Source organism: Lampris incognitus, chromosome 2, assembly GCF_029633865.1.
Source record: "Lampris incognitus isolate fLamInc1 chromosome 2, fLamInc1.hap2, whole genome shotgun sequence".
Taxonomy (NCBI): domain Eukaryota; kingdom Metazoa; phylum Chordata; class Actinopteri; order Lampriformes; family Lampridae; genus Lampris; species Lampris incognitus.
In genome coordinates this window covers 7,824,325-7,847,402 of record NC_079212.1, presented here as the reverse complement: position 1 = coordinate 7,847,402, position 23,078 = coordinate 7,824,325, and the positions used below count along the sequence as shown (strand labels likewise).

The window sequence follows — 23,078 nt, the reverse complement described above, 5'->3', positions numbered from 1 at the left end:
AACAATGATAAGAGAAGTCATGCGAGCGAATAACAGAACCCAGGGATGTCATGTAAAGGGAGAAAAGGAGAGGACCCAGAACTGAACCTTGTGGAACGCGTGTAGTCAGTCTGCGAGGCTCCGACACAGATCCCCTCCATGTCACCTGGTAGGAGCGACCCATCAGGTAGGATGCAAACATTGAGAGTGCAGAGCCTGTGACACCCAGCCCCTCCTGGGTAGAGAGGAGGATCTGGTGGTCCACTGTGTCGAATGCAGCTGACAGGTCCAGGAGTATCAGGACAGAGGAGAGAGAGTTTGCTCTCACAGAATGTAGCGATTCAGTCACTGCAAGGAGGGCCGTCTCTGTTGAGTGACCCACCTTGAACCCAGACTGGTTGGGGTCCAGGAGGTTGTTCTGGTGGAGGTACAAAGGAAGTTGGTCAAAGACAGCACGCTCGAGAGTTTTGGATAGAAAGAAGGAAAACCGGTCTGTAGTTTTTGACGTCAGAGGGGTTAAGTGATGGTTTCTTGAGAAGGGGGGGTGACTCTAGCAGTCTTGAGGGCAGATGGAAAGCATCCTGCCTGGAGGGAGGTGTTGATGAGGTGGGTTAGAAAGGGAAAGAGTTCAGGTGCTACAGACTGAAGAAGAGGGGAGGGGACCGGGTCAAGCGAGCATGTGGTGGGGCGAATAGAAGTGATGAGGTTGAGGACCTTGTCGGGGGAGAGGAGAGCGAGGTGGGAAAGGGTGGGATGTGGAGAGGTGACAAAGGGTGCAGAAGGTGAGCTAGCGCAAGGAGCGCTAACTGGGTGGTGAGAAAAGGAGGATCTGATGTCGTTTACCTTCTTGTCAAAGAAGTTAGTGAAGTCATCAGGGAGAAGGAAGGAAGTAGGAGGAGGAGGTGGGGGTTGAAGAAGTGTAGAGAAGGTTTCAAAGAGTTTCTTAGGATTAGAGGCAGAGGATATGATTTTAGAGCGATAAAAGGCAGCTTTAGCAGCAGAAAGGGAGAAGGAGAAAGTGGAAAGAAGAGATTGGAAGTTGAGAAGGTCCTCAGTAAGCGGACTGAAACTGCAATGTGTTCATCGATGAAATTCAGAACTGCATTTGCTGTAAAATCAGTTGACCACCTCAGATGTGGCGCCTGGCCTCATAACTTACATAGCAACTGTGACACCACAAATGCATTTGTAATGCATGCATTTTTTTTCTTTTTTTTGGAATTTTCCCATTTAGAGGTGGTGCAGCGGTTAGCATGGTCACCTCACAGCAAGAAGGTCCCGGGTTTGAGCCCTGGGGTAGTCCAAACTTGGGGGGGTCGTCCTCTGTGTGGAGTTTGCAAGTTCTCCCCATGTCTGCATGGGTTTCCTCTGGTTTCCTCCCACAGTCCAAAGACATGTAGGTCAGGTGAATCGGCCGTACTAAATTGTCCCTAGGTGTGAATGTGTCAGCCCTGTGATGGACTGGCGGCCTGTCTAGGGTGTCTCCCCGCCTGCCGCCCAATGACTGCTGGGACAGGCTCCGGCATCCCGCGACTCCAATTGGGAAAAGTGGCTTGTAATGGAATGGACGATAACACCATTATAAAATAGTTTTTTTGGCATATACAGTTTGGTGGAAGGGTATGTATCATGTCAATGCCTGTCTGTCTCCAATCTTTTCTGTTTTCACGGTCTGATAAATACGGTCTAATAAACCCTACGGTCTAATACACCCTAATGCCACACCTGACAGATGTCCCACTGTGTGTATGGATGCCATTGCTTGCAGGTAAACAGCAAGTTTCATCCATTAGTCATGCCAGCGAGGAGGAGGTTCAGAGGGTCAGACCCCTCCGATGTGTCTCAGACGGCTTGTGCTGGGATTGACCACACAAGCTGTCAATCATCTCAAATCCCACCCATTTCTGACTCACAGGTGAAGAATCCTTCCATGGGCTCCGCCTAAACTCGGAGACCATGAAATGTTTACACTCTCACCTTCGCGAGTAGGGAACCGTGTGTGTGTGTGTGTGTGTGTGTGGGTGGGTGGGTGTAAAGGAGCACAGTGGGGGATCCCCCAGTGCGTATTTGATTTCTATTTAGACAGCAACACCGCGAGTAAGTAGAAAGGCAAAGAACATGTAATGGTGCCTATCAGATAGAACAGAAGTGGGATTTTATAGACCACGGTGGAAATCCCCGTCGCCCACCAACTCCTCAACCCCACCCCAACCACCCTTAACACACACAGACACACAAATACATAAATACAATCCCTACAATTTATCTCCATCGTTAGGAATTCCCCTCAATCACAGCCCCTCTGTGAGAACAATGGCGCTGTGATAAGTTTATACTACACCTGAACAACCAGTAGCTAAAGGCGACAGGTGGAGGTGCTGAGATCACCTCTGCATCCACTTTAAAGACTCTTTTCTCCTGCTGGCTATTTCTTCTGATTGAGCGGCATCACCACAGACGCTGGGGCGCGTCGCCAGGTGTGTGTCAACGATGCCGCCGTGTACACTGTAAGAGCGCACAACACTTGGCTGGTGCCATGAATGTGACACATGCATACACCGACCCTGGTATGCATACATTAGAGTGTATGACCATGCACAGATGTGCATAATACAACCACACACACACAAACACAACCACACACACACACATGCTGACTCATCGCACACCTGCTTGCACACACGCCTATAGGTGAGCACTTAGCGCTATTAACAACAGCAGCTTGTTCCCTCTCAGCTCTGTTGAGACGCAGACACATCACGTTTGCCCCAGGGGGGCAGCGTGAACACGATCTGTGTTGCTGCGTGAAAGACGACTGCTAAATCCACCAACTTCGCACACAAATCACGCCAATCAAAGAAACCCGTTTGGCAGTTCTTCCCCACCGGGCCCCTTGTCTAACTGATATTCATGAATAAGTCAAGAGTTGGCAGGACGTTAACGGGGTGGAGTGAGAGGAGGAGGAGGAGAGAGGGAGAAAGGTGGTAGTGGTGGTGGGGGGCAGAGAGGAGAAGAGAAGAGAGGAGACGGGGGGGGGGGGAATCAATGCTGCACATCTGACCACAAGTGACTGTTGGTGGGGATGACAAAAATGCAGTTGCATCAGCGCACACAGTACGCAAAACAGAGAGCCGGTTGCATGTCAACCTACATAAACAAACCTTGCATCTATTTATGTGTGTGTGTGTGTGTGTGTGTGTGTGTGTGTGTGTGTACACATGCATTGGAACAGACCTGGTCCATGGGCGGCCTGTGGTTGGCATGAACTGGCCCTCTCGGCGGGCTGCGGTGGTGGTGCACATGCACCGTGTGCGGGTGGGGAAGATGATGAGGATGATGATGAGGGTGGAGGTGATCTTCCTCGTAGTTGTCGGCGATGAGCTTCATTCTGCTCTGAGTCTATGGGGAAAAACAAACAAACAAACAAAAAACCAGTAATAAACAAGAGAATTTACAGCGACAGATGAGCCACACACACAGCGAGTGATCCATTTCCCAGATCCACTCCGTTTCCCTGAAAGCCCCGGGTTCACAGACCTGCTCCTTCATTTCCCTGAAAGCCCCGGGTTCACCCAGGTTTAACATCATTAAGCCCCGGGATTCTGGGACGGGGGAATGCATGTTGAAAGCCGGTGGAGGTGAAAAAAATGGTGGCGCTAACAACTCTCGACGGGCCATAAATTGAGTCGAACCGAGTCATGGAGCATAAGCACCTCATGAAAATACCCCTCCGCCGCTGAGGGTAGTTTGTGCTGCGAACACCGTGTTTCAGTGAATTGGAATGAGTGCGTCACAGACACAACAGTTAGTGTTAGCTTCATGTTGGCAGCCACGCCGTCCAGGAGAGCCACTTACATTTTAGATGTCATCGATTAAAACTACATTCAAATATGTGTCTCGGAGTCTTGCTGTGTGTGTGTGTGTGTATGTAAGATGCTGTCACACTGCCAACATCACTCGCTTCGGAGGGAGATAGCAGCCGAGGCCGTCTAACATTAACAATCAGCCTTACTGCAGCGAAGCCAGCTGTCTCGCAGACAGACAGAGACGGAGAGGGTGCAGACACACTGACAACATCAGCCCCGTCCCCCCGGCTGCAGATGCCTCCCCGGGGTCACACATGACCACACGTACAGGATGAGGATGATTTGAAGGGAGAGACATCCACGCGCAGGGCCGGATCTAGGCATAGGCAAACAAGGCAGCTGCCTAGGGTCTAATTGCCACAGGGGGGCCCCAGACAGACGGATAAAAACATCAACTTTTGGTCTAAATTAAAAATATTTAACATAAAATGTTTCAAACTATAAATAGATAATAATAAACAAAAATATATACCTAACTAATTAACCATAATAACCACGTGGCAGTTAAAAGTAATATTGCTTGTTTACAAAGTATCAAAATGTGTTTGTTTGAGGGTGGGGCCCAAGAAATATGCTCTGCCTAGTGTAATCTATCATTTAATCCGGCCCTGTCCACGCGTCTCTCATCCAAAACGCAGCGGCCTCTCTTGCTCAAATGACAGACAGCCACAGCCGCACGAGGAGGAGAAGAAGAAGAAAGAAGAAGAAGCTGAGTCAGCCGCGATGGGCAGGACAGGACGCCAACCACGTCGGACAGCTTCCTTAAAGCGGCCCGGAGACATCGCAGATGAGCCGTCCAGATAAAACGCCGAGGCCTTAACAGCTGAGGAAACAGGCCAGCCAGGATCACAGGGGAGGATGTGGTCGGCGTTAAAGAAGCTACCAATTAGCCTCAACTGGAGAGGAGCCACTTAGATAAGGCGAGAACGTTGACACCAGACAGACAGAGGGGGAGAGGTGAGAGACACCGAGAGAGAGAGCGGGATGGAGGAGGGGCCAGACAGAGAGAGAAAGAAAGAGAGAGACCGGTGGTTAAAGTTGCGAATAACAACATAACGGCTGGTTTGAGGAGTACGGCCCTCCGTGACCTGAGGTGTCAACACCAGCAGGTGTGACTGGGTGGGGTCGGTCTGGACGCCACGGCTGTAAAGCTGACACCTGTCTTTATTGAGACCGGGCCGATTAGTAGCCACAGCACACGGCCCGGGCAACAACACGGTACCGTTGTACTGTAAACGCACAGACTCACTGGCGATCTTTCCCACGGCTAGACGAGGCTTAATTTACCCCGTTGGCTCTCGAAAACGAGAAATTCACCAAACTAATTTGTGGCCAGGGGTCAACTGGGCTAATACGAGTTTAGCCCTGCTGCTAATCTAATAAGAACCACATTAAGAGCTCTCGCTGACCTAATCGCAACCATATTTGGTAGCATAACTGGCCAAAACCCCATTGTGTGTCTGTGTGTACATGCCGGTGTGTGTGTGTAGGTGTGTGTTTGTGTATTGGGGTGTTTGGATAGTTAATGATCTGAGCCACAAACACAAGCGAACGCAGAGATAAATGGCTTCTGGAAGAGGCTGAGTGTGTGGTCAGGACAACCCACATTTGGTCATCGAGTTTATTCATATCTCCCTCTCTCTCTCTCCAACACACACACACACACACACACACACACACGCAGTGTTTCATCTTTACAGCCAACATGTGTTCATTTCATTGTGTGCATGCACGTGTGCATGTATGTGTGCATGTGTGCACATACATGTGGGTACATAAATGTGCACATCTGAAATGTCAGTGTACAGGAATGTGTGTGTGTGTGTGTGTGTGTGTAATTAGTGTTGATTAGTGGTTGTGCAGAGTAAACAGCCCAGTAATGGCCTCAAGGCCTGCTTGTAGATCAGACAGCCGGGGCCAGGCACAGGTGGAAGCACTGGCAGACAAACAGCAGGTGAGGAGAGGAGAAGAGAGGAGAGGAGAGGCGAGGGGAGGAAAGGCGAGGAGAGCAGGAGAGAATCGACGGGGTTATTACCGACATCGCTGACCCATAACTCGTGTGTGTGTGTGTGTGCGTGTGTGTGTGTGTTTGTGTGTGTGTGTGCCGGCGTGACACTACCGGTGTAAACATGGCACGCTGATCCCGCAGCCGCAGTCACAGCTGCAGCCCAAATCTGGGTCCAAGCCCTCAGTAAATCACGGGCCTGTCCCGACTGCAGCGGGGCCGTATTAACACATATGGACATAGGAGGCTGAGAAGAAAGCTCTTAAACAAACAACCAGCTGGGGAAAGGCCACACAAGGCATTTTTACAACACACATTTTCCTTTAATCAGGGCCTGGTGTGTTTGTGTGGGTGTGTGTGTATATGTGAGTACGTGTGTGCATTTGCCTGCGTACATCTGTATGTGTGTGTGTTCCGTTTTACATGTGCCTATGCAGCATCCCACCGTATTGCAGTGGTGGTGTGGTGGAATCACTGCAGTGTGTAACACGGTGACCCTGCTGCAGGCAGACAGATTGTTTTACGTAAGCCCTCCTCCTCCTGGCGGGGGCACGCCTCCGAGAATACCAGATCCATCTTTTCAGCGCAGAGAGAGCACGGACGCCTGAGTACATGTACATGTGTTAGACAGAGAGTGGGGGGGAGAGAGAGGGAGGGCGAGAGAGGGAGGGAGAGAGAGAGAGAGAGCGAGGGCGAGAAAGAGCAACGGCACACCTCTGAGAATTCCAAATCCTTCTTTTCTCAGCTTCAAAGCATGACTGACTTTTGGCCATCCATCATTGGGATAGAGCCGCTCTGAGAATTCCCACAGGGAGACACATTTATTCCATCGCTCTCCCTTCAGGAAGTCCGAACACTGCAATTTGGATGTGCGAGAGTGTGCGAGTGTGTGTGTTGTCTGGTGTGCTGAAGGCCTATATCTCAGAAGGCCAAAACACTAGGTTTATCCGAGAATGCCTGCTTTACACACACACACACACACACACACACACACACACACACACACACACACACACACACACACACACACACACACACTGTGAGGATCTTCCAAAAGCGGGACTTGGGGAGGTCAGACAGGGCACTGCTATCTGTAAATCTATCTGCTGTCTCCAGATCAGTTTTCCCCCTCTGGGACTCACGAGTCCCATAATTCCTCGGCATTTCCTGGTCGGCTTCCTTCCTGGTCGCTCGGGCCCTTCTGATATGTGTGTCAATGGGTCAAAAGACAAGAGAGCGGGTGTGCGCCGCGTTGACCGACGGAGTCTCCGGAGAGCGCCGTCCTGTCGGGCGGAGGGAACTCAAGGAGCCTGCTGACTCCCCGCGGCGGCGGCCGCTTCCATTTTGGGCTCTGACGCCACAGAACACACGGCCCCGCGCTCTCTCCGGACGCCACACGGCCCGGTCACCATGCTGTGTGTTTGAGCATAGCCCTGACCGATGATATAACTTTACTGTGTGTGTGTGTGTGTGTGTGTGTGTTGACTCTAACATCTTCCTTCCCTCTGCCCCGCGGGTACGCGGTTGCAGTCAGACCTCATCACATCATCAGGTGGACTGTAATAGTTGGTTACCCAACGGGAAAAAATGACGCATCCAATAGTGATAAACAGATAATGGGCCTTCCTTGAAATTCCTCTGATCCCCCCCCCCTCCCCCCCGTAGGAGCTGTTCGGCATTTATGAGACACGCATACACAAGTGTAAACGCAAGCGCACACTCACACACACACACACACTAAACACAAACCCAACCGGTGCATCTGTTGACTTTTAAGTGCATGATGTTTCCCAGAAGCCCCCCGTGACTCAGGAGACTGTATATTTCGGCCCCCTGCTGTTAGCTTGTTAGCGTTAGCGTTCGGGTTAGCTCAGTCGTCGATGTGGCCTAACCGGTCCCTAATGGTCCGCATACCTTCACCCATCAGTCTGGAGTCGGGTTTCGTGAAAGGGTAAAATGAAATTAAATGGATCCGTGTGTGTGTGTGTGTGTGTGTGTGTTTGTGTTTTTGTGTAAATGTTAGGAGATAGCTGGTGATTCAACAATGACCTTTGTGCCGTTCTTCATCTGCTCCTGATTGCGTCTATCGGCTGTAATTGGCGAGGGAGCGGCGTTCTTCGTGTTTTTATGTGCCCAGCTGTTGAATCACAGCTTCTGGTTGACCGGCTTGGCTCCCGATGACTTAACACCGCAACCGCACGTGAGGCGGGGGGAGTCTCTCCTCTTTATTACCAGAAATGATTAACCTCTGGCTGTTCCTAGTTTCAGAATTCAAATGCCTGCCCACGACGCTGTTTTAATTCACACGAGCCTCGCCGTCTGCAGCAGGCGGGTCCACCTTCAATATTTGCAGGCCGCCGCGACCCGGCCGGCTTTGAGTTGCGAAAACCAGAATGGTGCCGCCGCGTGGCGACCACAAAGCCAGGCTCTCAAGCCTCTCCACCCCTCATGAGCGCCGTTAAATCAACTTAACGTATATTAATGCAGGCGTGTGTGTGTGTGCGCATGTGTGTGAGGGAATAATAAAGAGGTTTTGTGGTGGAGATACCTGCTGTTTGAGCTGGTGCATGAGCCTGTCCTTCTCCCTCTTCAGGGCCATCACCTCCTCCTGCGCCTTCTTCCTCTTAGAAGAGGACAGCTCCAGCAGGGCGATGTTGGCGTCTTTCTCGCTGATGGCTGCCAACAAAGCCTGCTGCCTAAAGGACGGAGGAGAGAGGAGGGGAAGAAACAGTACAAGTGTGAAGAACATCATAACTATTCAACCCAGTACTGAATTTGGATAATTCAACACTATCTCCCATCGTCTTCTGAAGTGCTATATCACTGGGATGAAATTCGGATATTGTCGTACTATGAAATGTAGTTTTGTGGTATAAACTGATGATGATGAGAACCTGTGAACCAACATTTCTAACAAAATGAGGTCTTACATATTTGGGGGGGGGGTGTTATTTGAAAACCAGTTTTGGTTTGATATTATACTTTACCAAACAGTTCAATGTGATGAACCTCAGTTGGGTTGTTTAACATGGTATTTTTACAAATGCCAGCAGACATTATATATATATATATATATCCATTCCATCCATCCATCCATTATCCGAACCACTTATCCTGCTCTCAGGGTCACGAGGATGCTGGAACCTATCCCAGCAGTCATTGGGTGGCAGGCGGGGAGACACCCTGGACAGGCCGCCAGACCATCACAGCGCCAACACACACACACACACACACACATATATATATATATATATAAATATTTTGTAAAATTGCCCAAGATTATTGTAACAATATTCTCCATATCACCTATTACTGACAACTACGACTGCTACCGCTAATACCACTAAAACTGATGCTCCTGCTATTACTAATAACAATAATACATTTACTTTTGCCACTACTACTACTACTATATTGTGTATTTATACAACATCACATCATAAATGATCTCCCTTCATACAGATGAACAGACAGGTGAATAGCACAGAGACAGACTGGCAGATGGTGAAGTATAAACATCTGCGGGCATGTGTGTGTGTTTGTGTGTGTGTTCAAACACGCCACACATACAGACCCCCCCCCTACCAAACAGACGGATTCCACAGAAAAGAGGCACACATCTTTGAAGTGGTGCTCTAAGTGCTGTGTTACTGGTAACCCGGTGTGACTCACAGGCATGTAATAGTGTAATGGAGGCTAATGGAGCAGACTGGGAGGATATGACATCGTTGCCTCGTCACTCCTGGTTACCTCAGTGTGTGTGTGTGTGCGTGTGTGTTGTGTGTGTATGACAGATGGCAGACTATTTGCAGGTGCCGAGGGAACATACCATTAAGGTATATCATATACAACCAGACACAGACACACACACACACACACACAGACCCACAAACCAACAAACAAACAAATACACACTGATGGGCAAAAACATCATGACCACCTGTCTAATATGCTGTTGGTCCTCCGTGTGCCAGCATAACAGCGCCGGCCCACTGAGGCATGGACTCTACAAGACCCCTGAAGGTGTCCTCTGGTATCTGGCACCAAAACATTAGCAGCAGATCGTTCAAGTCCTGTAAGTTGTGAGGTGGGGCTGCCGTGGATCAGACTTGTCGGTCCAGCACACCCCACAGATGCTCAATCGGGTTGAGATCTGGAGGATTTTGAGGTCAGGGCAACACCTTCATCATGTTCCTCACATCATTCCTGAACAATGTGTGCAGTGTGGCAGGACACATTATCCTGCTGAAGGAGGCCCCTGCCATCAGGGAACACCGCTGCCATGAAGGGGTGTACCTGGTCTGCAACGATGTTTAGGTAGGTGGTACGCGTCGAATTGACGTCCACATGAATGGCCGGACCCAGGGTTACCCAGCAGAACATTGCCCGGACCATCACACTCCCTCCACCATCTTCCCAGAGTGCATCCTGGTGCCCCAGATAAATGGCACACAGGTACATGGCAATCCACGTGATGTTAAAGAAAAGGGGACTCATCGGACCAGGCAACCTTCTTCCACTGATCCATGGTTCAGTTATAATGGTCACGTACCCATTGTATTGTAGCAGATTCGGGGGACAACGCAACCACAGGAACTGCCGCGGCCGGGACGCGAACCCGTATCACCCGCACCGCAGGAGACATCGCTAACCGCTAGACTAAAGGGTCAGACCCGCGAGCCAGCGGCCAGCGTGTCTTCTTATCCATGCACGTTACACTAAGGTAGCGAATTCGGGGGACAGTCCGAGATACCGTCGCCACAACCGGGACGCGAACCTGTATCTCCTGCACCGCAAGCGACAACGTTAACCAGTCGACTAAAGGGTCCGACCCGTTAGTCAAGGACCAACGTGTCTACTTATCCATGCACGTTACACTATGAACTTTCGACGGTGGACAGAGGTCATCATGGGCACTCTGACCGGTCTGCAGCTATGCAGCTCCATACACAGCAGGGTGTGATGCACTGTGTGTTGCGACACATTCCTCCCATAACCATCATTAACATTTTCTGACTTGTGCCACAGTAGACCTTCTGTCAGTTCAGACCAGACAGGATAACCTTCATTGTCCTCGTGCATCAATGAGCCTTGGGTGCCCGACACCCTGTTGCCGGTTTGTGGTGTGTCCCTCCTCGGACCACCGCTGGTAGGTACTCACCACTGCTGACCAGGAGCACCCCAGAAGCCCTGCTGTTTCAGAGAGGCTCTGACCCAGTCATCATAACAGTTTGGCCCTTGTTAAAGTGGCTCAGGTCTTTACTCCTGCCCATTTCTCCTGCATCCAGCTGGCTGACTAGGAGAATGGATTGTTCACTTACCATCTAATCTACCCAGGCTTTGACATGTGCCCTTGTTTGGACATGATCCACATTATTCGGTTCACCTGTGGGGGGTCACAATGTCTTGGCTCATTATTGTACACCGAGGTGGCCAGACAAGGATTTCTGCTACATCCCTTGTAAAATTAGGAGCACAAAAGCCTTTGTGTGTGTGTGTGTTTTATCTTAGCATGGGGTGGAGGGTTGATTCACATCCTTGTCAGCAACAGGATGCTATAATTCTGTTATGTGATAAACACACACATTCTGTCCCACCCAGTTTTGTGAAAGAACTAACAATGACACAACTGAATCTCAGAGACCGCTGAACACTCATAAACGCTCACACACAACCACACAAAAAAACAAACAAACAAAAAAAAAGGTTAAAACTGGTGTGTGTCATCTCATCACCAGCCACTTCTCCGTGGTCGGGTCGTGGTGGCAGCGAGCTAAGTAGGGCCCTCCGGATGTCCCTCTGTTCCTCTCTACATCCTTTTATCTTCTCTCATCTTAAGAGTTCATCTTAGTGACGACCACGGTGGACCCTCACTGTCCAAGTAGCGTGTACACACTCCAAATAAGATTAAGTTCGGTCGACACAACACAGCCCAACTCCACACACTTCAATCACATCTAAAACGAGGAGTTCATGACCGAGACGGTCATTATGACTGCTTTGGATTTTCTAAGTTTAATAACTGTGGAAAAAAAGACACAGACCTGCCGCTGCCTTAATTCTCGTTAGTTTTAGATCAACTGCGCTAAAAAGGTTATGATAAGATCTACCTAAAATGACCATGAGCGGTCAAAATGACCGCTCGTAATTTGCGTGTGCGCCTCATGTCACTATTTATGACGTGTGTTGGTCGCATCATTTCCTTCACGAAGTTCGTTGCTCTGTCCTAGAAACACACTAGCATCCTCCAGTGCAGAGAAATAGTCTAAACTTGGTTTTTGATTATGTCCAACATGTCTGGGTACAGACGCCGTTACAGACACACCATGACTACCATGGAGGCGTTGCAGTATTTACAGGCGTGGGACAGCGGCCATTTTAAATTGTTTTAAAAATAGTATTAAAAGTTGTTAAAATGTTAATTTGGTGTCGGTTAGTTTCATAACAGACATACTATCATATGTAATGTATTAATATCTCAAGTGGGCATTTATCTTGACAGTTTAAAAACCGTGGCCGTCAAAATGACCGCCCAAGGTCGTTCTAGTAGTTTTTAAGTTCCGGTCGTTGTTTGGGACTGTTTCAATATTTATTTTAGTTCTATTTTTACATTTCACGTTTTATAGGCCTTGTGATGTTCGTTAGATTAGCAATACGTGTTTTCCGTTTTGTTTTTCAGGCAGTATTTTCACTTTTTCTATTCGAGTTCGACCATGGCTCTCTGAAGTTTAAATTGTTTAAAAATAGTATTAAAGTTGTTAAAATGTTAATTTCGGTGTCAGTTAGTTTCATAACAGACATACTAACATGGTAAGGTAATGTGTGTGTGTGTGGGATTGGGGGGGGGGGGAGGAGGAGAGGCATTCAAAACAGCCTTCCAGCTCCTTCTAAAATGGTCCTGCATTGGGGCGTTTTTATTCCATGATTTAATCCCAGCAGAAATAACTTCACTGTGAAAATAAACAAGCTGAAGTCAGAATCAAGTCTTGCAGGCCTGGACCACAGTCAGCCTCTTCAATAATATTATCAGAGTGCTGCATCTGGATTCCCCCATTCAAGTTCAACGCCATTAATTGGTCTGTGAGTTTGTGTGTGGGTGTGTGTGCGCGCGAGTGTGTGTATTTGCCGACTTGGATGGGAGCAGCTAATCACACCATTAATCATAGCACTAGGTTAGTGTGACACTCCTCGTCTCCCCACACCTCCACTGTTATTCCTTTTAACGCTCACCAGAATGGGAACACACACACACTGACACACACTTATTGGACCAGTACCAGAGCAAGTGCATTAGAGTGCAAGCAAGTGCATGGCTCATTCTGGATGACCCGGCCATGCAAAATGGGATTTATATATACTATATGTGTGTGTGTGTGTGTGTGTGTGTGTGTGTGTGTATATATATATATATATATATATATATATATATATATATAATACTCCCCAAGGGAAATTCTATGTAAAAAGATGGAGAGAGTCTCCACCGTTATTTTGAACCCAAGGCCAGTGCCATCCAGCCTCCACAACCAAGGCTAATGAAACCTGGTGATGAATATTGCATTTTCTAGCATGGCACGGTGGGAATCCTGGTTTCGGGAATCCCGGTTCCATTAGTTTATCATTGGCTCGGTTAGATAGAGTAGATGGGTGATGCGGAGAGTCGTATATGGACATGGAATGCAGCGCCACAGTCCTTGTCCATAAACAGTGGGTCAGATTAACAGCCCTGCCTGACGAGCAGGACAGCCATCTTTACATCAGACCACCAGAACTTGTAAACTTCAACAAGCGGGCCGAGTCCCAACAGTCTTACATCCACACCTTCCCCCTGTCTCCTTCAGGCTAAGCTGTACGCATCAAGACTTGAGGATTTTTCTCTATTCGGGTCCTTTCCTCCACGTAAAAACAGAAAAAATGGGCGAGGAGATGAACACATGGCTATCAGAGGGAACGATGGAGTCATTCAGGTGATGGAGAACTGGGAGTGAACATTTTTTGAATACTTGCACAAAGTGTGTCAAACACTTGAAGCGCAGCTCCTATTTGGTGCAAGAAATGATTGGGGTTAAAGGTCGGCTGTGTTAACCCCCCCCCCCCGAGGTTCAGTCTTAAAGGGAAGGTTTATCTTATCTGCCAACTCATCTGAGAAGGCCAAACAGAGAGACGTGTCCCTCCCCGGCCACCCCCAGAGATGTCCAACAGATGAAAACTGCCCCCTCTACCTCGACTTTGATTAGTTAGCATCAAGTTATTGTGTGATTTATAACACCGGTGATTTACTTTGTGCAGAGCCAGAACGATATTCTCACAAAGCCTGCTGCAGGACGGCGAGCCTGACACCGGTGGAAACAAACTTTTTTTCTCTACTAACGTATTGCAATGTTTTCCAGTGCAAGCCCGAATAAAACGGGATTTACGCTGCTTTTTAACGACCAAACCAAATTCAGCTGCGAGGCTGCCACAGCCATCCCTCTCTTTTATTCTTTGGTGCAAATGAAGACTTGACAGCTGCAAAATTAATGGGGGGGGGGGGGTCATTCAAATTCTGCTCCAATCAGAAATAACGGCCGCCGCGCTTTGAAGCAAGGCAAACCACTTCCAGTCAGTTCATTAATACGGTGGATTACACAACTGCCTTTCTCCTGTGAAGTCTCCCCCAGCGGTAACGGAGGACACCGGGCCCTGAGAGATGTCTTCCTAAAGCCGTAAAACGGGCATTATTGTGATTAACCAGCCTGTAAACCTTTTCCACATCCTCAATTAGTGCTTCTCAGTGTGTGTGTGTGTGTGTGTGTGTGTGTGTGTGTGTAGTTTCAGTTGCAATCAGGGTTGCTACCTTCCAGTTTGGACCTGAACTACGCAGGAGTATTTATTCACATCTAATTTGAGCAGCAATTTGGCCGTGGATGTAGGGCACACTAGAAATTGCACATAAATCTGCCAGACTGGATTCATCAGAGGAACACACACACACACACACACACACACACACACACACACACACACACACACACACACACACACGAGCACAAATAAAGAAAAATGTAACCGTCTGCTGGCTCTCGAGCAGGTGAACCCCCCCCCCTCTCTCTCCCCTCCCCTCTTGTATCTCTCTTTTCTTAACTTGGACTTGGCGCCCCTTGGACAAACACAAGGATTATCTTCATTTCCTGTCAAACTGAAGGAGTGACAACGCGGAGGTTTTTCCACAAGAGACTCCGATCGGTCTTCATAAAAGTCAGCACGTGCACACTAACATTAAAAAAAAAAAAAAAGGTATAAGATCAGATGAATCTCCTTTACCAAACCCAACTACTCCTGTGAAAAGACCATATCTCACTGAGTTGAGTTGGGTGTATCGTATAGACAGCATCAGTGCTCTTAGATGACAGAACGGAGACACTCACGTGCCTCATACTTACATATATATATGTGTATATATATATATATATATATATAAAGAGAGAGAGAGAGAGAGCGCAATAGAGATTGATAGATAAATAGATAAGATACACACACATAAATATATATACAGAGAGAGAGAGAGAGAGAGAGAGAGAGAGAGAGAGAGAGAGAGAGAGAGAGAGAGAGAGAGATAAATAGATAAGCAAGCTAGACAGACAGTTATAAACACACACACACTCTATGGACAAAAGTATTAGGACACACCTCTTAATCATTGAATTCAGGTGTTTCTTTCAGACCCATTGCCACAGGTGTATAAATCCAGCAGCTAACCACGCAGTCTGCATTTACAAACATTTGTGAAAGAATGGGTCGTTCTGAAGAGCTCAGTGAATTCAGGCGTGGTGTTGTCATAGGATGCCACCTTTGCAATAAGTCACTTCGTGAAACTTCTCTCCTGCTAGATATTCCACGGTCAACTGTAAGTGATATTATTGAAAAGTGGAAGCGTTTAGGAACAACAGCAACTCAGCCATGAAGTGGCAGACCACGTAAAGTCACACACCGGGGTCATCGAGTGCTGAGGCGCATAGTGCGTAAAAGTCGCCAACGCTCTGTTGACTCAATAACTGCAACATTCCAACCTTCCTCTGGCATTAACATCAGCACAAAAACTGTGCGCCAGGAGCTTCATGAAATGGGTTTCCATGGCCGAGCAGCTGCATGCAAGCCTTACATCACCAAGCACAATGCCGAGCATCGGATGGAGTGGTGTAAAGCACGCTGCCACTGGACTCTTGAGCAGTGGAAACGTGTTCTGTGGAGTGACAAATCACACTTTCCTGTCTGGCAGTCTGATGGACGAGTCTGGGTTTGGTGGATGCCAGGAGAACGTTACCTGCCTGACTGCATTGTGCCAACTGTAAAGTTTGGTGGAGGAGGGATAATGGTATGGGGTTGTTTTTCAGGGGTTGGGCTAGGCCCCTTAGTTCCAGGGAAGGGAAATCTTAATGCTTCAGCATACCAAGACATTTTGGACAATTCTATGCTTCCAACGTTGTGGGGACAGTTTGGGGAGGGCCCTTTTCTGTTCCAGCATGACTGTGCCCCAGTGCACAAAACAGGGTCCATTAAGACATGGTTGGGTGAGTTTGGTGTGGAAGAACTTGACTGGCCCGCACAGAGCCCTGACCTCAACCCCATCGAACACCTTTGGGATGAACTAGAACGGAGATTGCGAGACAGGTCTCCTTGTCCAACATCAGTGCCTGACCTCACAAATGCTCTTCTGGATGAATGGGTAAAAATTCCCACAGACACACTCCAAAATCTTGAGGAAAGCCTTCCCAGAAGAGTGGAAGCTGTTATAGCTGCAATGGGGGAGACCAACTCCATATTAATGCCTATGGATTTAGAATGGGGTGTCATAAAAGCTCCTGTAGGTGTAGCTCCTGGCCAGGTGTCCCAATACTTTTTTACATATAGCGTATGTGTGTGTGTGTGTATATATATATATATATTCTGAGCCCCCTCTTGTTCACCCTGCTAACCCATGACTGTACTGCCAAATTTGACACCAACCACATCATCAAGTTTGCAGATGATACCACAGTAGTGGGTCTCATCAGCAATAATGATGAATCTGCATACAGGATGGAGGTGGAGCAGCTAATGGTGTGGTGCGAATCCCACAACCTCTCCCTGTATATAAGCAAAACAAAAGAGGTGGTGACTGACTTCAGGAGGGCCGGCAGGCACCATCATACGCCACTAACAATCGACGGCGCCACTGTGGAGAGGGTCGGTAACATCAAGTTCCTGACCTCAACCATTAACACCTCGGCCATCGTTAAAAAGGCCTACAGTGGCACCATCCCCTCCGGAGACTTAAAAGGGCAAGCCTCCCCATTCCAGCCCTCACCACCTTCTACAGGAGCACCACTGAAAGCATTCTGACCTATGGTCCCACTTCCAGGTTTGGTAACTGCAAAGCGACCGAACAACACCAGCTGGACAGGATAGTGAAGACAGCTAGCAAGATCATTTGTGCCCCTCTCCCCTTCCTGTTGGAGATTTACCATCAACGCTGTGTTCACAGAGCCTCCAGCATCATTAAGGATCGCCACCATCCTTCTCACAACCTGTTTTCCCTCCTGCTGTCTGGGAAGCGGTACAGGAGCATCTATGCTAAATCCAGCAGAATGCTAAATAGCTTCTACCCACAAGCAGTCGGGATTACTAACAAACTGTGTCCCCCCCACGAGCATGCCCATCCACCTACCCTCTAACCCCCCCCCCCCCACTGCTGGACACTCGTTGACAGTCACTGGCTGTGAACATTCAAACTGAAATGGCCCTTTAATGGACTGTGTTGCACTTGAATGGACTGTGTTGTTAGTTGTTTGTGCTTTTTTTTTTTTTTGTTCTCTCTGTTTTTATGCTTTTAGTGGTATCGTTTTTAGGGAATTTTTGGACGTGTATTTTTATCTTCTCTGTTGCACTGCTTTGGGCTGGGAAAATGGCCTTTTGTTTTTATTTATGTGCACAGGTACATGAATATGAAAAACTAAATCTTGAAATCTTGAAATATATATATATATATATATATAATATATATATATATACACACACACACACACACACACACACACATATAATATACACACACACACAGCTGATGATTGCTGGTGGCATGAAACAGGCTTGTGCTGTCTCAAAGAATTTACTTGACTCACTAGATTACATATATATATATATATACAGAGAGAGAGAGAGAGAGAGAGAGAGAGAGAGAGAGAGAGAGAGAGAAAGAGAGAGACAGAGAGAGAGCAATAGATGGATAAATAGATGAGACACATATATATATATATATATATATATGTAGAGAGAGAGAGAGTGCGCGAGAGAGAGAGAGAGAGAGAGAGAGAGAGAGAGAGAGAGAGAGAGAGAGAGAGAGAGAGAGAGAGAGAGAGAGAGAGTGTTTAAGGCCTTCGGTATCTGTGTGCCGGACCGATGTCTTATTTATAAGGGGTGAAATGCTCGGCTTCACTGTAACATGTGATTCCAATTGAACCTTCACGGTTCCCCGGGACAGATTGAGACGTTGCGAGCTGCAGAGATGGATGGCTAAAGTACATGACCGTGAGACGATGTGAGACAGAGAGCAAGGAAGGGGGAAAAGGGGTTTGGGGTTGGGGTCAGAGGAACAAAGAGGGGGAGACAGAGAGAGAGAGGAGATCGAGCAGGTAGGAGATAACTCAGGAGGAGGAGGATGAGGAATGAAGAGAGAAAACTTTGATGAAGACATTGAAGAGGCGGGGCCGCTGTCAGAGTTGCTGTGATGTCACAGGGCAGATGGGAGACTGCGGGGCGAATGGAGACAGATTTCTGGGCAACATGGGGTTAAGTCAGGGTCAAGAACTATTATTGAGATTTTTGTCTTTTTAGCCATTTTCCCTGTAAGAAGGATTGTGTAGTCAATGACAACAACACAAAGTTGTGTTTCTTTGGTTTTGGTGATGTTAGAGGCTTCCACCGGTATTTTCCTCCATCCTACACAAAACAAGCCCATGCACATGTGCAGGTTGTGATGTGCACACACACACACACACACGCACACACAGGAGAGGAATTCGAGGGGGACTTGCTAAGGACTGGAGCGAGTATAAAGCGTCTGACGGGCCGGGGAGGGAAGCGAGGGAAGAAAGATGGAGGGAGATAAAGGTAAGACGGGGGAGAAACGCATGTATGTGTGTCTGACAAGGGTGACCGCCACCTGTGCCGAACGCACGGGAAAGCAGGCGAGGGAGAGGAAGGAGCGCCGGTGAAGATTTAGGAGTCCCAGCCCGCCTTAAATCAGCTCAGCGCACGCCGTGTTGTTATTGCGCGGCGTCACGGCTGAGGGATGCGTGTTTATCATTTGTGTTATGACTTACTTGAAACGACGAGAGTGCGGAGGGGGCGGGGCCGAACAGATGCGTCCATGTGATACCCAGGGGAGCCATCCATACCACCTGCCCCACACCGCTGTGTGTGTGTGTGTGTGTGTGTGTTTCAGAGCATTTGTTAATAGATGTGTGTGTGTGTGTGTGTGTGTACTTGTGTGAAGAAAATAGTAAAATGGGTAAAATAATCCAACATGTGTTGGAGTATTTCTTAATGTGTGTGTGTGTGTGTGTGTGTGTATGTGTGTGTGTTTCAGAGCATTTGTTGTGTGTATGTGTGTGTTTAAGGAGCGTTTGTTAATAGATGTGTGTGTGTGTGTGTGCGTTTCAGAGCATTTGTGTGTGTGTGTGTTTGTGTGTGTGTGTTTAAGGAGTATTTGTCAATATGTGCATGTGTGTGTGTCAAAGGATTTGTTAATATGTGTGTGTCTTTGTGTGCTTGGTGGCGTGAGTGCACATGACCCGGTGTGTATGCACACATCTCCAGACTCATGCCTTTATGCGGCTGGCTGCATGATGGACAGTGTCTCATGCCTTTATGCGGCTGGCTGCATGATGGACAGTGTCTCATGCCCTCATGCGTCTGGCTGCACGGTGGAAAGTGTCTCATGTCCACATGCGGCTGGCTGCATGATGGACAGTGTCTCGTGCCCTCGTGTGGCTGGCTGCACGGTGGACAGTGTCTCATGCCCTCATGTGGCTGGCTGCACGGTGGACAGTGTCTCATGCCCTCATGCGTCTGGCTGCACGGTGGACAGTGTCTCATGCCCTCATGTGGCTGGCTGCACGGTGGACAGTGTCTCATGCCCTCATGCGGCTGGCTGCATGATGGACAGTGTCTCATGCCCACATGTGTCTGGCTGCATGATGGACAGTGTCTCATGCCCACATGTGTCTGGCTGCATGATGGACAGTGTCTCATGCCCACATGCGGCTGGCTGCATGGTGGACAGTGTCTCATGCCCACATGTGGCTGGCTGCACGGTGGACAGTGTCTCATGCCCTCATGCGTCTGGCTGCATGATGGACAGTGTCTCATGCCCTCACGCATCTGGCTGCATGATGGACAGTGTCTCATGCCCACATGCGTCTGGCTGCATGATGGACAGTGTCTCATGCCCTCATGTGTCTGGCTGCACGGTGGACAGTGTCTCATGCCCACATGCGTCTGGCTGCACGGTGGACAGTGTCTCATGTCCACATGTGGCTGGCTGCATGATGGACAGTGTCTCATGCCCACATGCGGCTGGCTGCATGATGGACAGTGTCTCATGCCCTCATGTGGCTGGCTGCACGGTGGACAGTGTCTCATGCCCACATGCGGCTGGCTGCATGATGGACAGTGTCTCATGCCCACATGCGTCTGGCTGCATGATGGACAGTGTCTCATGCCCACATGCGTCTGGCTGCACGGTGGACAGTGTCTCATGTCCACATGTGGCTGGCTGCATGATGGACAGTGTCTCATGCCCACATGCGGCTGGCTGCATGATGGACAGTGTCTCATGCCCTCATGTGGCTGGCTGCACGGTGGACAGTGTCTCATGCCCACATGCGGCTGGCTGCACGATGGAAAGTGTCTCATGCCCTCATGCGGCTGGCTGCACGGTGGACAGTGTCTCATGCCCTCATGTGTCTGGCTGCACGGTGGACAGTGTCTCATGCCCACATGCGGCTGGCTGCATGATGGACAGTGTCTCATGCCCTCATGCGTCTGGCTGCATGATGGACAGTGTCTCATGCCCTCATGCGTCTGGCTGCATGATGGACAGTGTCTCATGCCCTCATGCGTCTGGCTGCATGATGGACAGTGTCTCATGCCCTCATGCGTCTGGCTGCAGGATGGACAGTGTCTCATGCCCTCATGTGGCTGGCTGCAGGGTGGACAGTGTCTCATGCCCTCATGTGGCTGGCTGCACGGTGGACAGTGTCTCATGCCCACATGTGGCTGGCTGCACGGTGGACAGTGTCTCATGCCCACATGCGGCTGGCTGCACGATGGACAGTGTCTCATGCCCACATGCGTCTGGCTGCATGATGGACAGTGTCTCATGCCCTCATGTGGCTGGCTGCATGATGGACAGTGTCTCATGCCCTCATGTGGCTGGCTGCACGGTGGACAGTGTCTCATGCCCACATGCGGCTGGCTGCACGATGGACAGTGTCTCATGCCCACATGCGTCTGGCTGCATGATGGACAGTGGCTCATGCCCACATGCGTCTGGCTGCACGGTGGACAGTGTCTCATGTCCACATGTGGCTGGCTGCATGATGGACAGTGTCTCATGCCCACATGCGGCTGGCTGCATGATGGACAGTGTCTCATGCCCTCATGTGGCTGGCTGCACGGTGGACAGTGTCTCATGCCCACATGCGGCTGGCTGCATGATGGAAAGTGTCTCATGCCCTCATGTGGCTGGCTGCACGGTGGACAGTGTCTCATGCCCTCATGTGTCTGGCTGCACGGTGGACAGTGTCTCATGCCCACATGCGGCTGGCTGCATGATGGACAGTGTCTCATGCCCTCATGCGTCTGGCTGCATGATGGACAGTGTCTCATGCCCTCATGCGTCTGGCTGCATGATGGACAGTGTCTCATGCCCACATGCGTCTGGCTGCATGATGGACAGTGTCTCATGCCCACATGTGGCTGGCTGCATGATGGACAGTGGCTCATGCCCACATGCGTCTGGCTGCATGATGGACAGTGTCTCATGCCCACATGCGGCTGGCTGCATGATGGACAGTGTCTCATGCCCACATGCGTCTGGCTGCATGGTGGACAGTGTCTCATGCCCTCATGTGGCTGGCTGCATGGTGGACAGTGTCTCGTGCCCTCATGCGTCTTGCTGCAGGGTGGACAGTGTCTCATGCCCACATGCGTCTGGCTGCATGATGGACAGTGTCTCATGCCCTCATGTGTCTGGCTGCATGATGGACAGTGTCTCATGCCCTCATGTGTCTGGCTGCATGATGGACAGTGTCTCATGCCCACATGTGGCTGGCTGCACGGTGGACAGTGTCTCATGCCCTCATGCGTCTGGCTGCATGATGGACAGTGTCTCATGCCCACATGCGTCTGGCTGCATGGTGGACAGTGTGAGGAGGAGCGCAGGGGGCTGATAACACCACCATTATGAGCTGCTCTGGTTTGTGATCGTGTCTCCTCCTCCTCCCCACCGGCCAGCGCTGGGGCAACATTCCACCGCCTCTTTACAGCTGCTCCTTGATTGTGAGCGTGCCTGAAGGTGCGGCGCAGGCCCGGGGGGCCCCGGCCCGGGCAGCACCACGGTGGAGTCCTGTGGCGAGAGCAAGCAGAGGACATGAGAAGGGGGCATGGCTGAGTGACACCTTTATTTACGGCCTCGCAGCACACGGCGTTATTTACTGCTGGGAAGCTAGGGCAAACCTCGCTCCCCAACATCAAACACGCGCCGCCGCCTCGCGCTTCATTTGCTCCACTTCACAGCCAGGCCGGCGAGATACTAAATCTCGCCGCTTCAAGCCCGGAACCAATGGACACGCATTTATGAGTTACAGGTTGTCACTGAGCTACGCCGACCGTGTCTTAAGCCTTGCACGCCGACACCGGCGCTGCGCCACAAGCCAAATCCCACCGCCTGACCCACTTCCTACGCCGCACGCTAACCTGGGTTTGAGTCGTCCCACATGCCTTTTAGCCATCAACCCTGCGGGTAAAGCTACTGCGGCGACACCAGTCAGCGATGCTTGGTAACACAACTCACTTCTATATTAGTCCCAATAAACTCTGTCCGGCGGCTTCACGGTGGACGTGCGCCGACGCCGAACCTCACGCTGGCCCGCCGCTCGCAAAACCCGACTTCCTCTCCCCGAAAGAAAGGCGGGGGGGGGGGGCAG

At 49.8% G+C, this 23,078-nt stretch overlaps 1 protein-coding gene across 1 annotated transcript in view; it reads right to left on the bottom strand.

Annotated features, from left to right (window-relative positions):
- Positions 1-2,711: 2,711 nt before the first annotated feature.
- The window catches only part of LOC130108174 (ELKS/Rab6-interacting/CAST family member 1-like), a 280,684-nt gene continuing 260,317 nt past the window's right edge, over positions 2,712-23,078 (bottom strand). The window contains exons 17-19 of the mRNA XM_056275029.1: positions 8,399-8,546; positions 3,214-3,378; positions 2,712-2,717 (exon numbers count right to left, since the gene is read on the bottom strand). Coding sequence (XP_056131004.1) covers positions 2,712-2,717; positions 3,214-3,378; positions 8,399-8,546 — 319 coding nt within the window. The remainder of the gene's footprint in view (positions 2,718-3,213; positions 3,379-8,398; positions 8,547-23,078) is intronic.